Genomic DNA, 17,009 nt, shown 5'->3' with positions numbered 1-17,009 from the left:
TTTTGACAAATTGCAAGATGTGACACAATTGGGTCCCACCTCAAAAAACATGACCAACTATCACTTTTGCAAAATGCATTGGGAGTTGAACATATTCTAATTTCTAGTTATGCCGCTGATTATGTGAGCTGCTTTGACCATTTGGTTGCTTCTAGTTGGATATATTATGCAAATTAATGAAGCAAAAGCTACAACTGATGATCACTTTTGATAGCATTTGCCCATTTTCAAAATGTTGGTACAAGAGTGTGAAAACAGCGTTATTAGGAACCATTTTTTGTGACATTCCTAGTGATCAGCAGGCATTGTGTGTGCCACAAGAAGGCATCAATTAGATGTGTTTCAGGCAAGATCAGGCATGAGAATTTTCAGTTTAAAAACTGAATTCAGTTTTTTTTATAGTCAAAATTTACGCAACTTTATTTAATTTCAGCCTGTTTTTGGTACTTTTTGACCAATTTCACGCACATTTTCAGTTTTTTCAGTTTTTTTTAGGAAAGTGCAGTCTCATGCCTGCAAGATAGGATATAGTGTAGCTCATTAAAGACGGATAGTCTACTTGTGTTCAAAATTTGATATTTTTGAAGTGAATGTATTTTGACAACGCAATAGTTATTCATGATGTGTTTTGAAACCAAATTCTCTGTTATGTTGATGTAATGGATGTCGGATATTTCAGATTCTTTAAAATGAGAATTTATCCAACTGTCAAAGCAAGCAAAATAATTATACTATGGCATTTTGTGAAATTGTTTATTATTATTATTCATTTCAACTTTCTTTATACAGGGTAGCTCCTTCAGTGTAAAAGCACTGCTATTCTTGGAGGCCCTGTGACATACATGTACAGGTGTAATTCACTTAAATACATTTATTACACAAATATTACAAGAAAAATATGCAATACCATATTATAAAGAAATTACAAGAATCATGAAAAATATGAATATTAATGAACAGTGTGGATGTTGAGAGCTCTTGATTTAAATTCATTTCTCTTATTCAAAAGGTTTAAAAATAATACGAATCAAACAAATATTTGAGTGATAGTAACAATTGGATTTAATTTTGATTCATTATCACATAATAGATTAGGATTCCTTGACAAGCATCTCAAAGAAGGCATGACGGAGAAAGATGAGGATGTATGGAACGCATTGAGAGGTTACCGTAATGGTTTACAACAATGGGAGCTTACTGGTGACGTGACTGAGACAAGACCAAGGAAACCTAACAGAAGACATAAGGGTGGTGTGAAGAGGAAACTAGCTATGCAAGGAGGTAAGGCACCACATCCAATTTGGTCCTTTAGAACTATTGGTGCCCGGTTAGGTACCGATGGCTCTTAACATCACTCCCTGGAGATGTAATAAATTATATCAAGCATAATAATTAACAGTTGCATAGTGTTATTGTTTTTCATTTGAATAAAAAAACAAATGCACTGTGCACATTTTCAAGGTACAAAAAAAGTGCCATCTGTATCTCTTCAGGCACTGATAGCGCTATATAGGACCAAAAAATATTTTACGCCTAATGATACACTTTTGTTGTGGAAATGTAGAGGGCACAATGGTGCAGAGGTAACGGGCTTCAACTTATCATTGCAAGGTTGTGAACTGTATAGGATTTACAGTGCTAGGATGGTGTGAACCATTTTTGAGACAGTGTTATGGGCTGAGACAAGGTCCTTAACCTCTATTGCCTCTCACCACTTACGTGCATAAATGGGTCCTGGAACAAGATCAAACAGACTCATGCAAATTTTCCATGGGTGTAGTGCAAACACCAAAGGAAAAATATACAGGCACTTTGGCCTGTAAGAATTGCTCTGGTACATCCTTTAACTTACCATTCTTTCATGGTTTCAAAAATGTGCAACCTGGGACACTTAGCTTCTCGTGTAGTCACTGCATTCCATTTTAAATGTGTAGAAAAGTACCTACACAGATGTTATGGACAAAGATGTAAACCTATGCATAAGGGTATTTTCATATCCTAAGATATTTCTTTTACTATTTTGATTGAAGTGTTTGCCCTTGGATTAATCATTGTGTAAGATTATCACCGCTGCCTTACTTATGTTTGTCAAATGTTTGGTGAAAGTAGCGAAGACGTATCGCATGGAGGTTCACAGTGCTGATTTTTGTATTGAATATTTCTCTCTCATCCAGCATATGACATGCAAATGCAGCCACATCAAGTCAGTTCATTAGCCAAACGTCTTCGTGCTGAAGAAGAAATTTCATCTCAAGGGTCTGAAAGGGACTTTGAGTAAGTATAAAATGAGTTGTTGCAAAATATTGTTGCAATTTCCCCAACTTTTTCCATGATAAAATAAAATGTACTTATTTTGTTGATAGTTGTTAAATTATATGCTCAGACATCATATAGCCTATAACTTTAATAATTGCATGTGATTATTCAAGAATGAAGTTAAATTCCTTGTATTTATGGTAAATCAACGGTAATCGGTGATTCCAGCAAGAGTGTACACAATATTTGAAATTTGTTGGAATAGTTTTTTAAAAATCGGGAAGGCATATTTGATATGTTTACACATGTCCCAACTTACACCTAATTGAATCAGTCAAAATTCATTGTGCTTATAGACCAACAGCAATTTTGAATTATATGTCTTAATCAGAGTGAAGCGGCCAAGATACCTTGTTATTTTGGCTTGAAATGACCAGAAAACCTTCCTGACAGCTTTTGAATGAAAAAATTTCATACATTTTGGCAACAAATGACAAAAATAAAAATTTGACCGTAAACTATGGCTTTAAGAGAAATCTTCATTAGGTATTTTTCCAGATGTGAAAAATTGACAAAAGGAAGAAAGAAAACATGCGAGGCTCCATTGAAATGGGCAATTCCAGTTGAAATGCATACAAATAATGTCACCCAGTCAGGTAACTCTGTGTGTGGGAGATAAAGGTCCTGTCTTCCATAGGAGGTATATGGCTTTCAACTGGAATATCCTATTGCATGTTACTGGCAGTGTCTATACAAAACAAAAAACATAAATTCTTATTAGACACTTTTAGTCATATCACTTCAGATTATGTTATGTTCCAAAAATCAGATTTTTGAGGATTTTTTAAGAATTCTAATTGAGCAATTCACTGTGCCTGTAACCATTTATTCATCCAAAGTCACTCTTTACCCCTACTAGAGCACAAAATCCTTCTCAGTCATCTACGGTGTCCTGGCTGAGCAGCCAGAGAAGGAACAAGGCATCACGAAACAGACGCAGTTATGGGAGCAGCAAACCTGCTCCAACACGAAAGTCTCCCAGGACTAGGTGATCATAAGTTGAATATCAAGTGCTTTATATTTTACACTTGTTGGGAGTATACAGTATTGGCGATTATGTTTAGTTTATTTTGATTGATTTAGAGCAATGTCTCTCTTGTTGAATTCTTGTTTGTTACAGAAGTATGTTGATTTGCTACTAACATTTCTCATATTGTTTCTCTGATCACATTTATTCTTTTTTTTCTTTTCTGTTTTTATGGAAATTTTTAGCACATTGATATTATGTCAGTGAAAATTACAACATTCATAATGTTTTCATTATGAAAAATAAGTATATGATTTTTACTTATTTGCAGTTGGTACTCGATCTCCGTTACCTTAAAACGTCTATGAGACTGTTTTGACATGAAAAATACTATCATTTTTAATTTAATTAATACAGCATACATGCTGCTCATGTTTGTTTCTATTTTTGTTTTTCCAACATACTGTACTGTCCTAAAGAGAGCCTTATGTTTTTCATAATGTCATGCCCTATTTTGTGAGAAACCAACCAAAAGATCTGACAGTTCATTGACCAAGTTTTTGTCAGTGCAAATTTGCATGATAATCTTGCACAAGTGCATATTAATTGAAGATAAAAAAACCCTCATTCTTAGCAAGAAAATATGAAAGGAAGCAATATTCACTTTGGAAAGTGACATTATTTTGTCATTTGCCAGTTACATGTTGGTTTGGAAATCCAATCATGTCCAAATTCCTATTATCAGAATGAAAATGACTAGAAATCTTGGGTCAGTACGGTAATAACAAAAAATGTTTCAGTTTTTTGTTTCATTTTTCGGTGTTTTCCATCTTTTGGGTACATCATTTCACAGAAAACTTGGGTTTTATTTGCTGTTTACGTGTTTTATGTTGTGATCCATTTTTGTGTCTTCAATTAGCAAAATTTAACCACTACTGGCTATTTTCTCCCATCTATTAGACATCCTGCGCACCATCCACAAGAAGATGATGATGAGGAAGAGGAGGAGGAAGATGAAGAGGAGGAGGAAGAAGAAGAGGAAGATGATTTCCAAGAAGGCCAGGCCATGCAAGTATTGGTAAGTACACAGCTTACTTAGGGAACAAACCAAAAGATCGATGATGTCCTATAAACGAAACTAGTTTCGTTTAGGGGGGAGGGGGTAAAAATACTCGATTACGTTTGTACAAAAACATCGGTCTGAATAATGTGTCATTATTATTATTATGTCAAAATTTTCAACATTTCATTATTACGTTTCTGGCAGGGAGGGGGGGTCTGCTGAGAAATGAAACTAGTTACGTTTATAGGACGTCATCGATCTTTTGGTTTGTTCCCTTAGTTCACTTGAGTAATCCCATGTTGAAACTATGCATGGAAGTGCTAATGTACCTTAACCTGCCGCTATACTGGATCGCTTTTGGTGAAAATCTAAGCTTACTTGAGACACTTGATTAATTCCATATTGAAACTATGCATGGATGTCCTATGGTACTCTAACCTGGAGCTATACTTCCTATTATAAGCATGTAAAAAATTAGCCTATTGTCAAGACTTTCAGTAGTTGGTTTTTACCGCTACAAATATCTGGAAAACACATTAAGTTGGGAGCTGTACAAAGTTGGTGGTATAGAGGTGAACATTGACTTGATTATATTTTAAGCCTACTTAATTGGGGTATCCTTGAAAGTTTGCCTGGTCAACTGGATCCCCCTTTAAGTGATGTCGATTTGCAAAAGCGATGGGTATCAAATGATTGGCTCGACGCAATACTCTGAAAATGGAAGTAAACATATAGCGTGCATAGGAGTAGATTTTCACCAAAAGGGATCGAGTATAAATTGCTCACTAGTGACTAGTGAGTGTGCTTGAAAATTGAATTTTGAGGTCTTGTAACTGCTAGTATGACTGATATCAACATTAAGTTATCTCAGTGAATCTTGCTGAATCATTTAGCTGACAGGCAGGCGGTTGAATCAAGGGAAATTCCCACTTGTTTGATACAATGACTTGCAGGATTCACTGATAAATACTGAGGTGGTTTGATAAATGCCACCTTTTCATTCAAGTTTAGTATAACAAAATTTCAAAGCTAATTTTGCATAAATAAATACCCCTAATTTTATTCATAGGAAAGTCAATTCATGGGATTGTGTGTTTATATAGAATTATAATTCATAAAGATAATCTTGAGTTATTACAAATTATTATGTTTACAACTACTTGGTGGCTAAGAACATTCACTCATCTTGAATTATTACTGAGCAAACAAAGGGTAGTGTACTGTGTTAAACCTTTTCAAAATGTCCTCTTCGTTTCCTCCAATGTAGCCAGTTCGATTCAGTCCCCGTATACGTAGCTTAGAACTTGCCAAACTGAAAGCTGCAAAAGAGCAAAGAAGGCAAAGACAAGAGGAAAGAACCCAAGATGTGGGGCGCAATTTTAGGCTGACACCCAAAAGAGCAAATGGTGAAATGTCAGCTTCCAAGCTCTCTTCCAAAGACCGTATGCGTCTTCAGATGGAAAGTAGCCGAAAGTCCACTTCCGCTTCCAAAAGACCCACCAAAGAGATTGTGCCCCTTGAAATGGAAGGAGATGTAGGGGAAAGCATCACCCCGATTCGTAGGTTGAATCGTAATCGGCGCTACAGACGAGTCGTACTGCCAGATTTGTTTCAAGATGACGAACCCAACATAGAAGATGACTCTGATTCAGTAGGTCCCGAGTTTAGAGTTGAATTGTTTCGAGTTCATCAATTTCTTGTTTCCCAATTTTATTTTGAGAAAATTGATTTTACATTGGAGTTTTGTTACACTTTGATTTATAGTTTTTCATATTGATTGGTATCTGCAAAATTCAGCCATATTTTTCCTTACCAAAGGTGTCTCTGAAAAAGGAAGATTGTTGCCTACATCTTTGACGTGGCTGCTTTAGTTTACTTAATAATATTTGAATCAACAGGTTGTATAAGCCAATCAATAAGTGATATTTGAATATCTTTTTTTTTTAATAAGATTTTTCATTTTCATTGTTTCAGAGTTAACTACTAAAAGTTCATAAGATGTTTTCTATTGTTATATTTCAGTGCCTTCTTTTCCAATCATCATCATCAGTGACTAGTCTCTTTCCCATGTCATGCAATTTGTTGTGTTTTATACATACCATATATCAATTATCATACCATATTTATGACATAATGTCCATCGTTCTTTCACCTAGTGATTATATTTCAACCATCACACATATAAACAGTTGATGTAGTACTGATCCTAAACTAATTATCATATTTAAAGGGGAAATATTATGTATCAGCAGATTTCACAAGTTGGCAGGCACACATATATTGTCAAGTTGCAAAAGCGCAACAGCACAATATATAATATGAGATTTGGTGTGGTATGAGCAACAATTTGAAACCTATTTGGCATACACCTTAACAGAAATGACAAATTTGTAAAAAATCTTGAGAAAACTATTTTTAAAAGAAAGCTTATTATATACATCATCATGGCAAAAGAAATCGTTAAAAGAATCAGGCTTTGTACCCCAGCACTTTCTCACTAATACAAGAAACAATGTTGGTGCAATTCAATTTTGCAGTTAAAGACCTTGGGAGAGAAAAAAAAAATTCCCTGTGTTGGGATAATGTGAGGTCAGTGATGTAACTCATCAGTGATCTGTTGGCAATGGATGGGGAGGGGGAGAATTGCATCACTGCCATTTCATCATTTAGATAACTAACTCCAGGGGGCCATTTAAGAAATGTGCTGTACGTGGTTACGATTACGACTGTCAAGCCCCCCCCCACTTTGAAAATATCTAAGCTGTAGTTATAATCTTGTACATATATTGCTAAAAATAATCCATACATTTAAATAGTTTTATGATAAATCTAAATAGCTTTATGATAATGAAAATATTACCCATATGATTAGTTTATTTTCACAGGGGCAGCTGCGTCCTTTGCCCCATGGCTATATCACTGCCCTATGCCAATGAACCAGATATAAATAGCTTCCTGGTTGAGTCTATTCCTTACAAATCTATTACTACAAGATTGATATCAATTATACAACACTGGAAGTGGCTTGATTTCCCTTATTATTATAGTTTCAGTTTTAGTTATTTCCTTTGTTACAGTTTTGTTAGGCAAAAAAAAAAAGAAGATTTGTCTCAAAGCTCACGAGGGGTTTGAAAACAAATGATTGTTTTTTGATTTGATTGTTTGGCAGATTTTTCCGGAAAAATTTAAAAAAAAAAAAATTTGAAATGAAAAAAAATTTCCGCATTTTTTTCTTCAAATAATGTGAGTTTACAAATGCGCGCGCAAGCTTTGAGACAAACCTTTTTTTTTTTTGGCCTTATGCACCAAATACAGGTATTTAGATGTTACATTCCTTTGGGTACATAATGAGTTATATATTTTATTGTGAATTCTTGTTTGAAAGTAAACATTGATCAAGTCTGGCATTTTAATTTTCCAGTTACGGCAAACTCAAGGATTCAGATAAAGCCCCGTTTCATCTGGCATAACAAGACAACACAGCTTTTTAATTCAAAAAAGTTATGCTCTATTATTCTAGATTTCGGAGTAGTGCTTTGCATATCATTGTTTTGATTTCATGATAGGCCTACTTGCAACTTACTAGAAACACATGCTCCAAGTTTTAATTTGATTTTAATAAACTTTAAATAATCAAAGACCTAAGTCAGTGCAGTGATTCTAGAGAGCTGTGAGCCATTTCAACTAACCATAATACAATAGGGGTCAATCAGTATCAGGTTATATTTTTGTTATGTTGTCATGGAAACCATGAACAGATTTCCAAAGTCAACTTCTGGTAACTTGTCAATCCTTTCAAAAACAACAATGAAGTATAAAATGTATGCCAGGTTGTTTTAGGTAGATAAAAGAGAATTGTGGGTGGGAAATGTTAGCCAATTTCCTCATTAATTAATAAAACACAATTTTTGAAGAGGTTGATATTGCTACTGTTGTTTATATTATTATGACTGTTACTATTTATCAATATCATTATTATAATCATCATTGTTATTATTGTTATTGTCATCATTTTTATTAATGTTAAAATTATTTTATTGTTGTTGTTATTGATGTAAGAGCTCAAAGCTCTGCATTTTTCATTTGTGTCAAAACTCATTGGGTCTTGAAATGCATTCTGCTGTTTATTATTATTATAATCATCATTGTTATTATTATTGTCATCACTTTGTTGTTGTTGTTGTTGTTGTTGTTGTTGTTGTTGTTGTTGTTGTTGTTGTTGTTGTTGTTGTTGTTGTTGCTGTTGTTGTTGTTGTAAGAGCTCAAAGCTCTGCATTTTTTATTTGTGTTAAAACTCATTGTGTGTCTTGGAATGTATTCTGTTGTTTATCATTATAATCATTGTTATTATTGTCAACATTTTTATCAATGTTAAAATTATTTTGTTGTTGTTGTTGTTGTTGTTGTTGTTGTTGTTGTTGTTGTTGTTGTTGTTGTTGTTGTTGTTGTTGTTAATTGAGCTATTTGTGATGTGATTTATAAGCAAAATGAGTCCGATGTCAATCCAAATACCAAATTTGATATTTCCAATATTAGTATTGGGTTAGTTTGATTCAACTGAAATCCCCATGTTTCTATTACCTTTTGTTCAAAATTTATTCAGTTCAGTTATTACAAAAACAAAGGGATTAGGCGACGAAAAAAAGAAACCATGTTCTACGGGCGGACGGACCTCTCAAGTAGGGTCGGTCGGTCAGCCTTTTCTTTTCTTTTCTTTTTTGGAAAATGACCCAAAAAATCACCAAAATCTGTAAATAATTTGCAATTTGAGAAAATACCAACAAAAAAAAATTTGTTCCTGAAATTTCCGAAATTTGGGTCGGCATTCATTGGTACAGGAAATTTTTTTTTCCCCCAATTTGTTCAAAATCTGGGTCGGTCGAGCCCGTAGAACAGGGTTTTCTTTTTTCGTCCCCTTACTGACACATTTCTTCAGGACTGTATCTCCAAACTAGAAAAATATAATTTCTGACTTCAGACTCAATTTGCTTGATCACATCATGTTAGAAGAATGTACCATAATTCAAACCAGGGTCATTGGTGCATTTTCAAGATTTCTGTATTGGTCTTTAAAGGATGGGGTATGAACATTTGGACAGTATTTATTGTGGGACATTAGAGTACATCAGACATATCGAATTGCATTCTGAATACGAAAAATGTACATTTTATGGCAAATGATTAAAAATTGATATTTTGGATATTTAACAGTACTCGAAGTAAACTTTATAAATCTGATGATTATACTTAAAGTGTATGTAGGTGGGATGAAAAGCTGACGATCAATTGAAAATTTTGACCTTTTGTATTGAAGATATGGATTTTGTTGCCCAAAACACCAAAAAAAATAGGTCTTTTGGGAAAAAAATCCATATCTTCAATATATGAAAGGTGAAAATTTTCAATTGATCGTCAGCTTTTCCTCCCAGCTACAAACACTTTAAGAATACATCATTAGATTTATACAATTTACTTCGAGGACTGTTATATATCAAAAATGTGAAAAATATCAAATTTTAATAATTTGTCATAAAATTTGTATTATATCGTGAATTTCAAAAAATGAAAATTATGTGATATCAGAAAGACATTCTTCGTATTCAGAATGGAATTCGATATGTCTGATGTGCTCTCATGTCCCACAAAAAATACTGTTGAAACGCTCAAAACGCTCATTCCAGATCCCTTAATGACCAGCTCATCTTGACTCTTGTTCTTACAATATTATTAATTCATTTATTGTTTATGTTGATTTTTTTACAGGAGGAAATGCAAATGGGTCCATTTTAGGACAAAACAAGAATGTAATTCAACATGTAGGTGTGACTTTGTATTGTGGTTTGAAACCTGTCCACCCACCCACCAGGAAGTGTATTGTTCTACAGAGTACGCAATGACATAGCAAAAAGAGACTGAAGAACTAACAATGCTGAGTTTGACAGAACTGTAAATATTGTATTGTTCTAGTACAAGTCATGCAATATTCACCATCATAAGGATGACCTTTAGACTTAATGTATTTGTGGAAGAGTGGGCCATAATATGTATACATAACAAGTCGAACTTTTGGTATTTATATAACATTTTGTAAAAACCAACTTGCAAATAAGTAATACTGTAAAGTATGATATTTTCGTGGTGTTCATATTTAGTGATTTGAACTATAATAAAGCAGTTTTGCGGCTTCTCATATTCAAAATTACAAACAGTTACACATTAAAAAAGATTGTTTAAATTGGCAGTTCTGAATCTAACCACAAAAATAAAAATCTCAAAGATTTCTCTGCTGTACATGTATGGTATATCAGTTTTGGTCATCACAACCTTGTTTATCTTGTGTAGGCAGTGATAATATCACAACAGAGTTATCACATAATGGAACAGTAAACTATATTTTATGAGGTAACAATTCAAATGAAAACTCTTGCATTAGGCTTCATGTTGTTGTGCATTCTTTTTGGCAGATAAGAAGTTATTATCATAAAGAGCAAATACAAAAACGTTTTTAGCGTGTTTTAAACATGTTTTGGCTTTGGTGCAAACATTTTCATAACATTTTAATGTTGGGTTATAAAGGTCATAAAAACATTTCAAAACGTTTTGTAGGAAAAAAACTAAATGTTGTCAAATGAAATTGCAAAATATTGGTTGGCAAACATTTTTGCAAAATATTTTGTCAACACTTAAAAACATTATTTTGGAATGCTTTGCATCCAAGTTTTCACAAATGATTTCTGAATGTTATAAAAACGTTTTAAACCATTTATATAACCCGACATTTTAAAAACATTTTCTGTAAAGCGTTTTTATCAAATGTTCTTACATAATACAATAACTGTCAAAAGATATGCCTACATTAAGATATTGTGTTGTATTTCTGAAACAATTCAGTACCTCCACTGCTAAGCTTCTTCACCATGTTCTTGATAATTGGTTATTCATTATTCATAAAATATGAATTCACAAAATTTGCCAATTTTAATTTTTTGTATCAAATTTTGTGTTCTTGTTTTGTTGTATTTTTAGATGTATAAATTATGTCAATTGGAAAATTTGCAATTATTAATTTGAGAAGTTTGGTACAACAGTTTTTAAAGTTTCAGGAAATGTACAAATATGTGTAGAGTCTGTAAAAATGTTTGTGTTAAGATGCAATTGAATTCACAAAAGAAAGGAATCTGAAAGGTAAAACTGAGACAAGGTCAAATTTCACAAAGACACCCAAATCCACCATAACTCCTTGCACTGAACTCATCAAAACTGATTTTGGGGAGTAGCAGATAAGTTTGCCATCTAGGATTTCTGAGATCATCAAGAAGTAATCTTTGGAAGTTGGGGATATACTTCGTGTGATGGAATCCACATATCAGATACATATGTATCTCTCTCGCTCTCTGTTGACCCTTTGCAGTTTTTTTGCACAGTAATCTTAAAATGAGGTTCTACCCAAAAGTACATGTTGCGTCCCTATGCATACATAATTAACGTGTAAGCATTGCAAACATCTTCTGGCGTGCATGCGTAGCGTTTGCAGGGAGAACCTCGTTTTTGGATCAAGATAATGGTCAATATATATTTTATGCGATCAAGCTAAATGAGTCGCTTGTAGAGCAAAATCAAAATTCAGTTTTTAAATTCATTATAATTATGTGATGTGATCAAGCAAAATCAATCGTAAGTCGGATATATTGATTTGCAGATGTAGCCGAGAATAATTTTTTCTTTTGTTACATATTGTTTTGGAAACACTACCTGTTCATATCTTTGGAACTAAATGTTCAATTTCAAAGGGGTTTTCTGCAAAATGTAGCTTTGCTTTATACAAACTTGTAAAAAAACTGAAAATTGAATATGTTCGACTTCATTACTTGATCACACCACATATGTACCATTTTTACAGCTTTACTTAAAAGTAGTAGTGTTGATATGTTTACAGAGTGGGTTGGTGGTACAATGGACTGTGTTGTTTTTGGTATCAATGAAATATTTTGATTTCAACTTGGTGAAAAGATGATAACTTGTTTATGCTGAATTAATAGTGCATTTGAAATCAAGATAATACTAATAGAGAGATTACGATTTCCAAACGTACGTCGTACGTATCAAACGTAAGCGAAATCTGTTCAAAACCACTCCTGTGACAGGATTTTGAATAGATCCATGTACATTCGATGCTACATTTGAAATCGCAATCTCGCTACTCTTGTTTGGAATTTAAGATTGAAACGTGGGTTTGGAAAATGCATACTGGTTATTCCAATGGCATATTTAGTCATACATGTACATGCTTGTTTTATGTTTTATGTATTTATTGTATAGTAATATTTTTTGTATGTTTTCTTTTCCGCATTGTTTTCAGCAATAATTTGTCCCGATTGTATGGCATAGTTCAAAACTAGATACAACAAAACCAGACAATACCCAAAATAGGTTCGAATTCATGTCTACGTGTAATTGTATACACTGTGTAAATTTATTTAACACCAAGGTCTCCCAGTCACATCCATTGATGTAGAACTAAATGAACTATTTGAGATATCATCAACATGCAGCACTCCTGGAGCGCAGCTGGTTGGCTTCATAGTCGAGAACTGAGAAATAGTCAACCTGATCTTCAATTTGCAATTGCTCACTTCAACTGTACTCATTAGTTAAAAGAAGGAAAATCACATGGTTTCCAGTGTGAATCAATTTCAATCAAACTAGCAATCTTGGATTTAGTAAACAATATGTGATCCAGGAGCACTACATATTGAGGATATTTCAGTTAAAGAATAATGAATGGCACATGGGTCAATTGTGTCACATTATCACATTTTCTTTTAACAACTTGAGCCAACCAAAAAATGTCTGGAAGCTTTCAAAGATTTTCAAATCTAATGCAGATGCGCGTTTACCCCACCTCAACTCAAAATTTGGTCAAAATAAGCTTGACCAAAAAACTTTTGCACCATTCTCATACACATTATGACATAAAACTTATTTAATGTGTTGATCACATTATCCCAAAAATTTGTTAATATTTTTGTAAGAAGTTATGAAAAATTTGGGAAAATTCAACTGGCAAATTTTGGCAAGACTGGAAAATGAACCCATACAGCAGTTTTGAGATATGTATATAAATTAAATGATCATAGTGCAACGAGTCAAAATGTAGGACGTTCACCTTATCAGGTGGATGATCAGTGTTGTTTTCCTGCAATTCACAATGTTTTGTTGTTATTTGTTGCTATGGTTATGTGGTTGAACTAAAGTTATTTGTCAAGCAATTGAACAGAATGTCTACAATATCGTACCAAAATTTGACTTTATTTCCTGGACTAATATTTTATTGTCTCAATAACAAATGTAGATGCAAAAGATTTTGATCATTTTTTTTGGTCAGAAATTAGAATCGCTGGGATATCATATAACACTAGGATCCACAACATGCTCATCTAACAGGGCACAGTTCTTTGACCCCAATACATTTGTTCATTCATTGAATGACCTTTGAAAATTTGGGTACAAAAACTTGTACTCTGCAACTTGAGGTCAAATTTTGCACTATGATTGTTTCATTGAGGTTATTGAACTTTGCCATTAGGATGAGGCCATTGTGGTCCATAGTGTAAGTGACTCATTTTGCTTGATTGTGACACAAAGTTTGTATCGGTTTACTATTTCATGTGGTTAGCAGTTTTAAAATGTGCATGATGTAGGCTTTAACATTTTAGGCACTACTGTTGTTCAATTTTGTAAATGTGCATTCCTCAAAAGGATCAATTTGTATTAAAGTGACATCTTTTGATAAATTGTACACAATGTTCTCACAGCTTCTTATTTATACTACCCAGCAAACACAAAATGTGTTAAAAGGTTAAAATTGTGTTTTGGTTTCAGTCAAAACGTTTTTGAACATTTAAAATGTCATGTATGTCATAAAAATGGTACAAGAAAAAAGACTACAACATTTAAGCATATTGTTAAAATGTTAATATTGTAAAATATTGTTTGCAAAATATTTTGTCAAGACTTAAATAACATTATGTTGAATGTTTTGCAGCAAGTTTTCAAATGTTATTATAACGTTTTATACCCTTTATATAACCCAACATGAAAACGTTTTCAGTCAAACGTTTTGTGTTTGCTGGGTATTTCCTGAACTTGGTGATTAATTTGTTGAAGATTGAATTGTCTGTTTATTGGCTACAATAGGCTTTTTAGAAACACTCAAAAACATTCAAACTTTATATCATTTTTCATTTTAATATTATAATATCCCATTGTAAAATGTTTATTTTGATTACTTATCCAAGGTAGTAAAATAATAAAAATATGAATTTTCAATATAAAATGGAAACTTGCATAAGAGCCGGAAACATGAAAGAATCGAGTATGTACATGTATAGGTACCAGGGTTCGCAGGTTTTGCCGGAGGTGGAAAAAACCACGGTTTTAACCACTTGGCAAAAATAATTTTTGAATTTTGACCAACTTCACCAAAAATATTTGAAATTTGGGCGAAAATCTGGCTTTATGATTTTTTTTAAATTCAGCATTTTTGACCATTTTTGGTGCAAATTTCTCGAAGTTGGTCAAAATAAAAAAAAATGAAAAAACGGCTCCTAAATATTTTTATCTAGTTTGTAAAAATTAATTTTAAAAAAACCCGTTTTGGGGATTTGGGGCCAAAATGAGCATTTTGGACCTCACAGAAGAACTTGTCAAGTCTGCCATTCTAAATATGTATACTTTTATATTCTTTAGACTAATAATTTAGCAGTTATGAGGCCCGAAAGTTTCCATAATTCCAGGGTTCAGACCAACCTTAAGTTAATTGAAAACAAATGTTATTCACTAATATTAACAGGATTAAAGAATGATAGCCTGATTAAAAAAAATTAACCTTCATAAACTCTAACCCCCCAAAAAAAGAAATTACTACATGTACACAAACCCACCCAAGCCTAACTAACCTAACCCAAAAACCCTTGCCCTTACCCCAAAAAAGGGAATTAGGGAGTTGATTTCACCTGAAAATCGGACTTATATTTAATGTTTTTAAATGTATGTGTCTCATTTTATTGAAATTGTTGTTTTTATTGCTAACAAAATAAAAGAGAAACCTTTCACATAATTTTGAAATTGAAAAAATACATTCGAGTGCACAAGCTTTTTTCTTCTGGGTAAGAATTTTTCTTACATGCAACAGCTGTTTTATTGCAGGTTAGAAATTTGATAAATAGGTCATCATATCATCATATACAAAATGCATGCATGGAGCTATTTATCAAATTTCTAAACTGCAAGAAAAAAGCTGTTGCATGTAAGACAAGAATTCTTACCCAGAAGAAAAAAAGCTTTGGCACTCCAATGTATTTTTTTGGTATTTTTAGATTTTAGATTTTTTTTTTAATTTTCAAAATTATGTGAAAGGTTTCTCCTTCCTATTATTAGCCATAAGAAATTGTCATTTTGATGAGATGAGGCTAAATAATGTAATTGAAACTTTATTATATTCATGCATTTACTAAACATCTTACAAAGAGGTCTGATTTTGGGGTGAAATTGAAATTTTACCCGTGATTCCATTTTGGGGTTTGGGGCAAGGGTGTTGGGCTTGGGTGGGTTTTTATATCTGTAGTAAGGTTTGGGTGTGTGTTAGATTTGTGTACTGGTAGGAAAAACATTAAAAATGTTGTAAAAAAATTGAATCGATTTAAAAAACCGATTTTTCGGTTTATATCGGTTTTACACTTACATAGACGGTTTTTGGTTTTTACAATAACTTTTTTGAACATTTTTCATAATTAAATTCCTTAAATTTGAATAAGGAAATAGCCTTTCCTTGGCCTGTAAAATGGCTAGAATCAAGGAGCTTCCCTGGACCCCGCAAGGAAGTCTTTGGCAGCCACTGCCCCCCGCCGTTGACGCTCCGCTTGCAACGCTTTAGTTGGTTACTGGAATATGTTGTTTCCTCTTTTTTTAGACAACCCCACTGGCATCTCTGAAATATGGGCATTTCCCTCCGATACCAAAGTCTACCATTTTGGGGGAAATGGGGATGAGATTGGAACTAATACCTCAATACATATTTACAAAAATGTATTATATTATAATTATAGAACTGCTTTAGCTTATACTCGTAGTGAAGCAATTATGAACAATTTGTCCGAGGTAGACACGTCTTGGAAAAGTCTTGCACAAAAGTAGCACTTGAGGTTCTTGTCAGCATGGTCAGTGTTTTCAAACGATGTTATACAGTTTTACAGATAAACAGTCCGCTACAGCAAGTTTATCATTTGAGGTGATGGTCAACGCGAGAGGCATAAACAAATCTTTGGCAAGACAATTTATATGCTTATGTGTCTTGAGGCAGTATTGTTCTATTGTCCCACTTCCCGCCTGTTTGCATGCTTTTGCGATCAGTAGACTCCCGGCTTGATCGTCAAAACAGGCTGCAGTGGCATTGGCAACCGACAATTCCACTTCAGTTTCTCCCGATTCAAAATCTATCACGCATACTTTGCCGACGTCTGTTTTGACGTACGCTATTTGTCTTCCATTAGTCGCGATTTGGTTGACACCCTCGATATTTGTGTGAAATGTTCGCAACAACTCTCCGTTTGGACTGTGTATCGTAATAGCATTCCTATTGGACTCTCCAACTACCACTTGGCC

The 17,009-nt window shown here is 33.4% G+C and overlaps 1 protein-coding gene across 3 annotated transcripts in view; it reads left to right on the top strand.

Moving 5' to 3' along the window:
- The window catches only part of LOC140154909 (cohesin subunit SA-1-like), a 50,553-nt gene extending 36,294 nt beyond the window's left edge, over nt 1-14,259 (top strand). For 2 of the 3 annotated variants that reach the window (XM_072177571.1, XM_072177570.1), the window contains 5 exons: nt 1,091-1,281; nt 2,175-2,274; nt 3,176-3,304; nt 4,244-4,361; nt 10,110-14,259. In XM_072177571.1, coding sequence (XP_072033672.1) covers nt 1,091-1,281; nt 2,175-2,274; nt 3,176-3,304; nt 4,244-4,361; nt 10,110-10,136 — 565 coding nt within the window. In that variant the 3' untranslated portion in view covers nt 10,137-14,259. The remainder of the gene's footprint in view (nt 1-1,090; nt 1,282-2,174; nt 2,275-3,175; nt 3,305-4,243; nt 4,362-10,109) is intronic. The other variant, XM_072177572.1, reaches the window with a different exon arrangement.
- Nucleotides 14,260-17,009: the final 2,750 nt, after the last annotated feature.

The sequence above is a fragment of the Amphiura filiformis genome, chromosome 6, assembly GCF_039555335.1.
Source record: "Amphiura filiformis chromosome 6, Afil_fr2py, whole genome shotgun sequence".
Classification (NCBI taxonomy): Eukaryota; Metazoa; Echinodermata; class Ophiuroidea; order Amphilepidida; family Amphiuridae; genus Amphiura; species Amphiura filiformis.
This window is presented reverse-complemented; position numbering and strand designations above follow the sequence as displayed.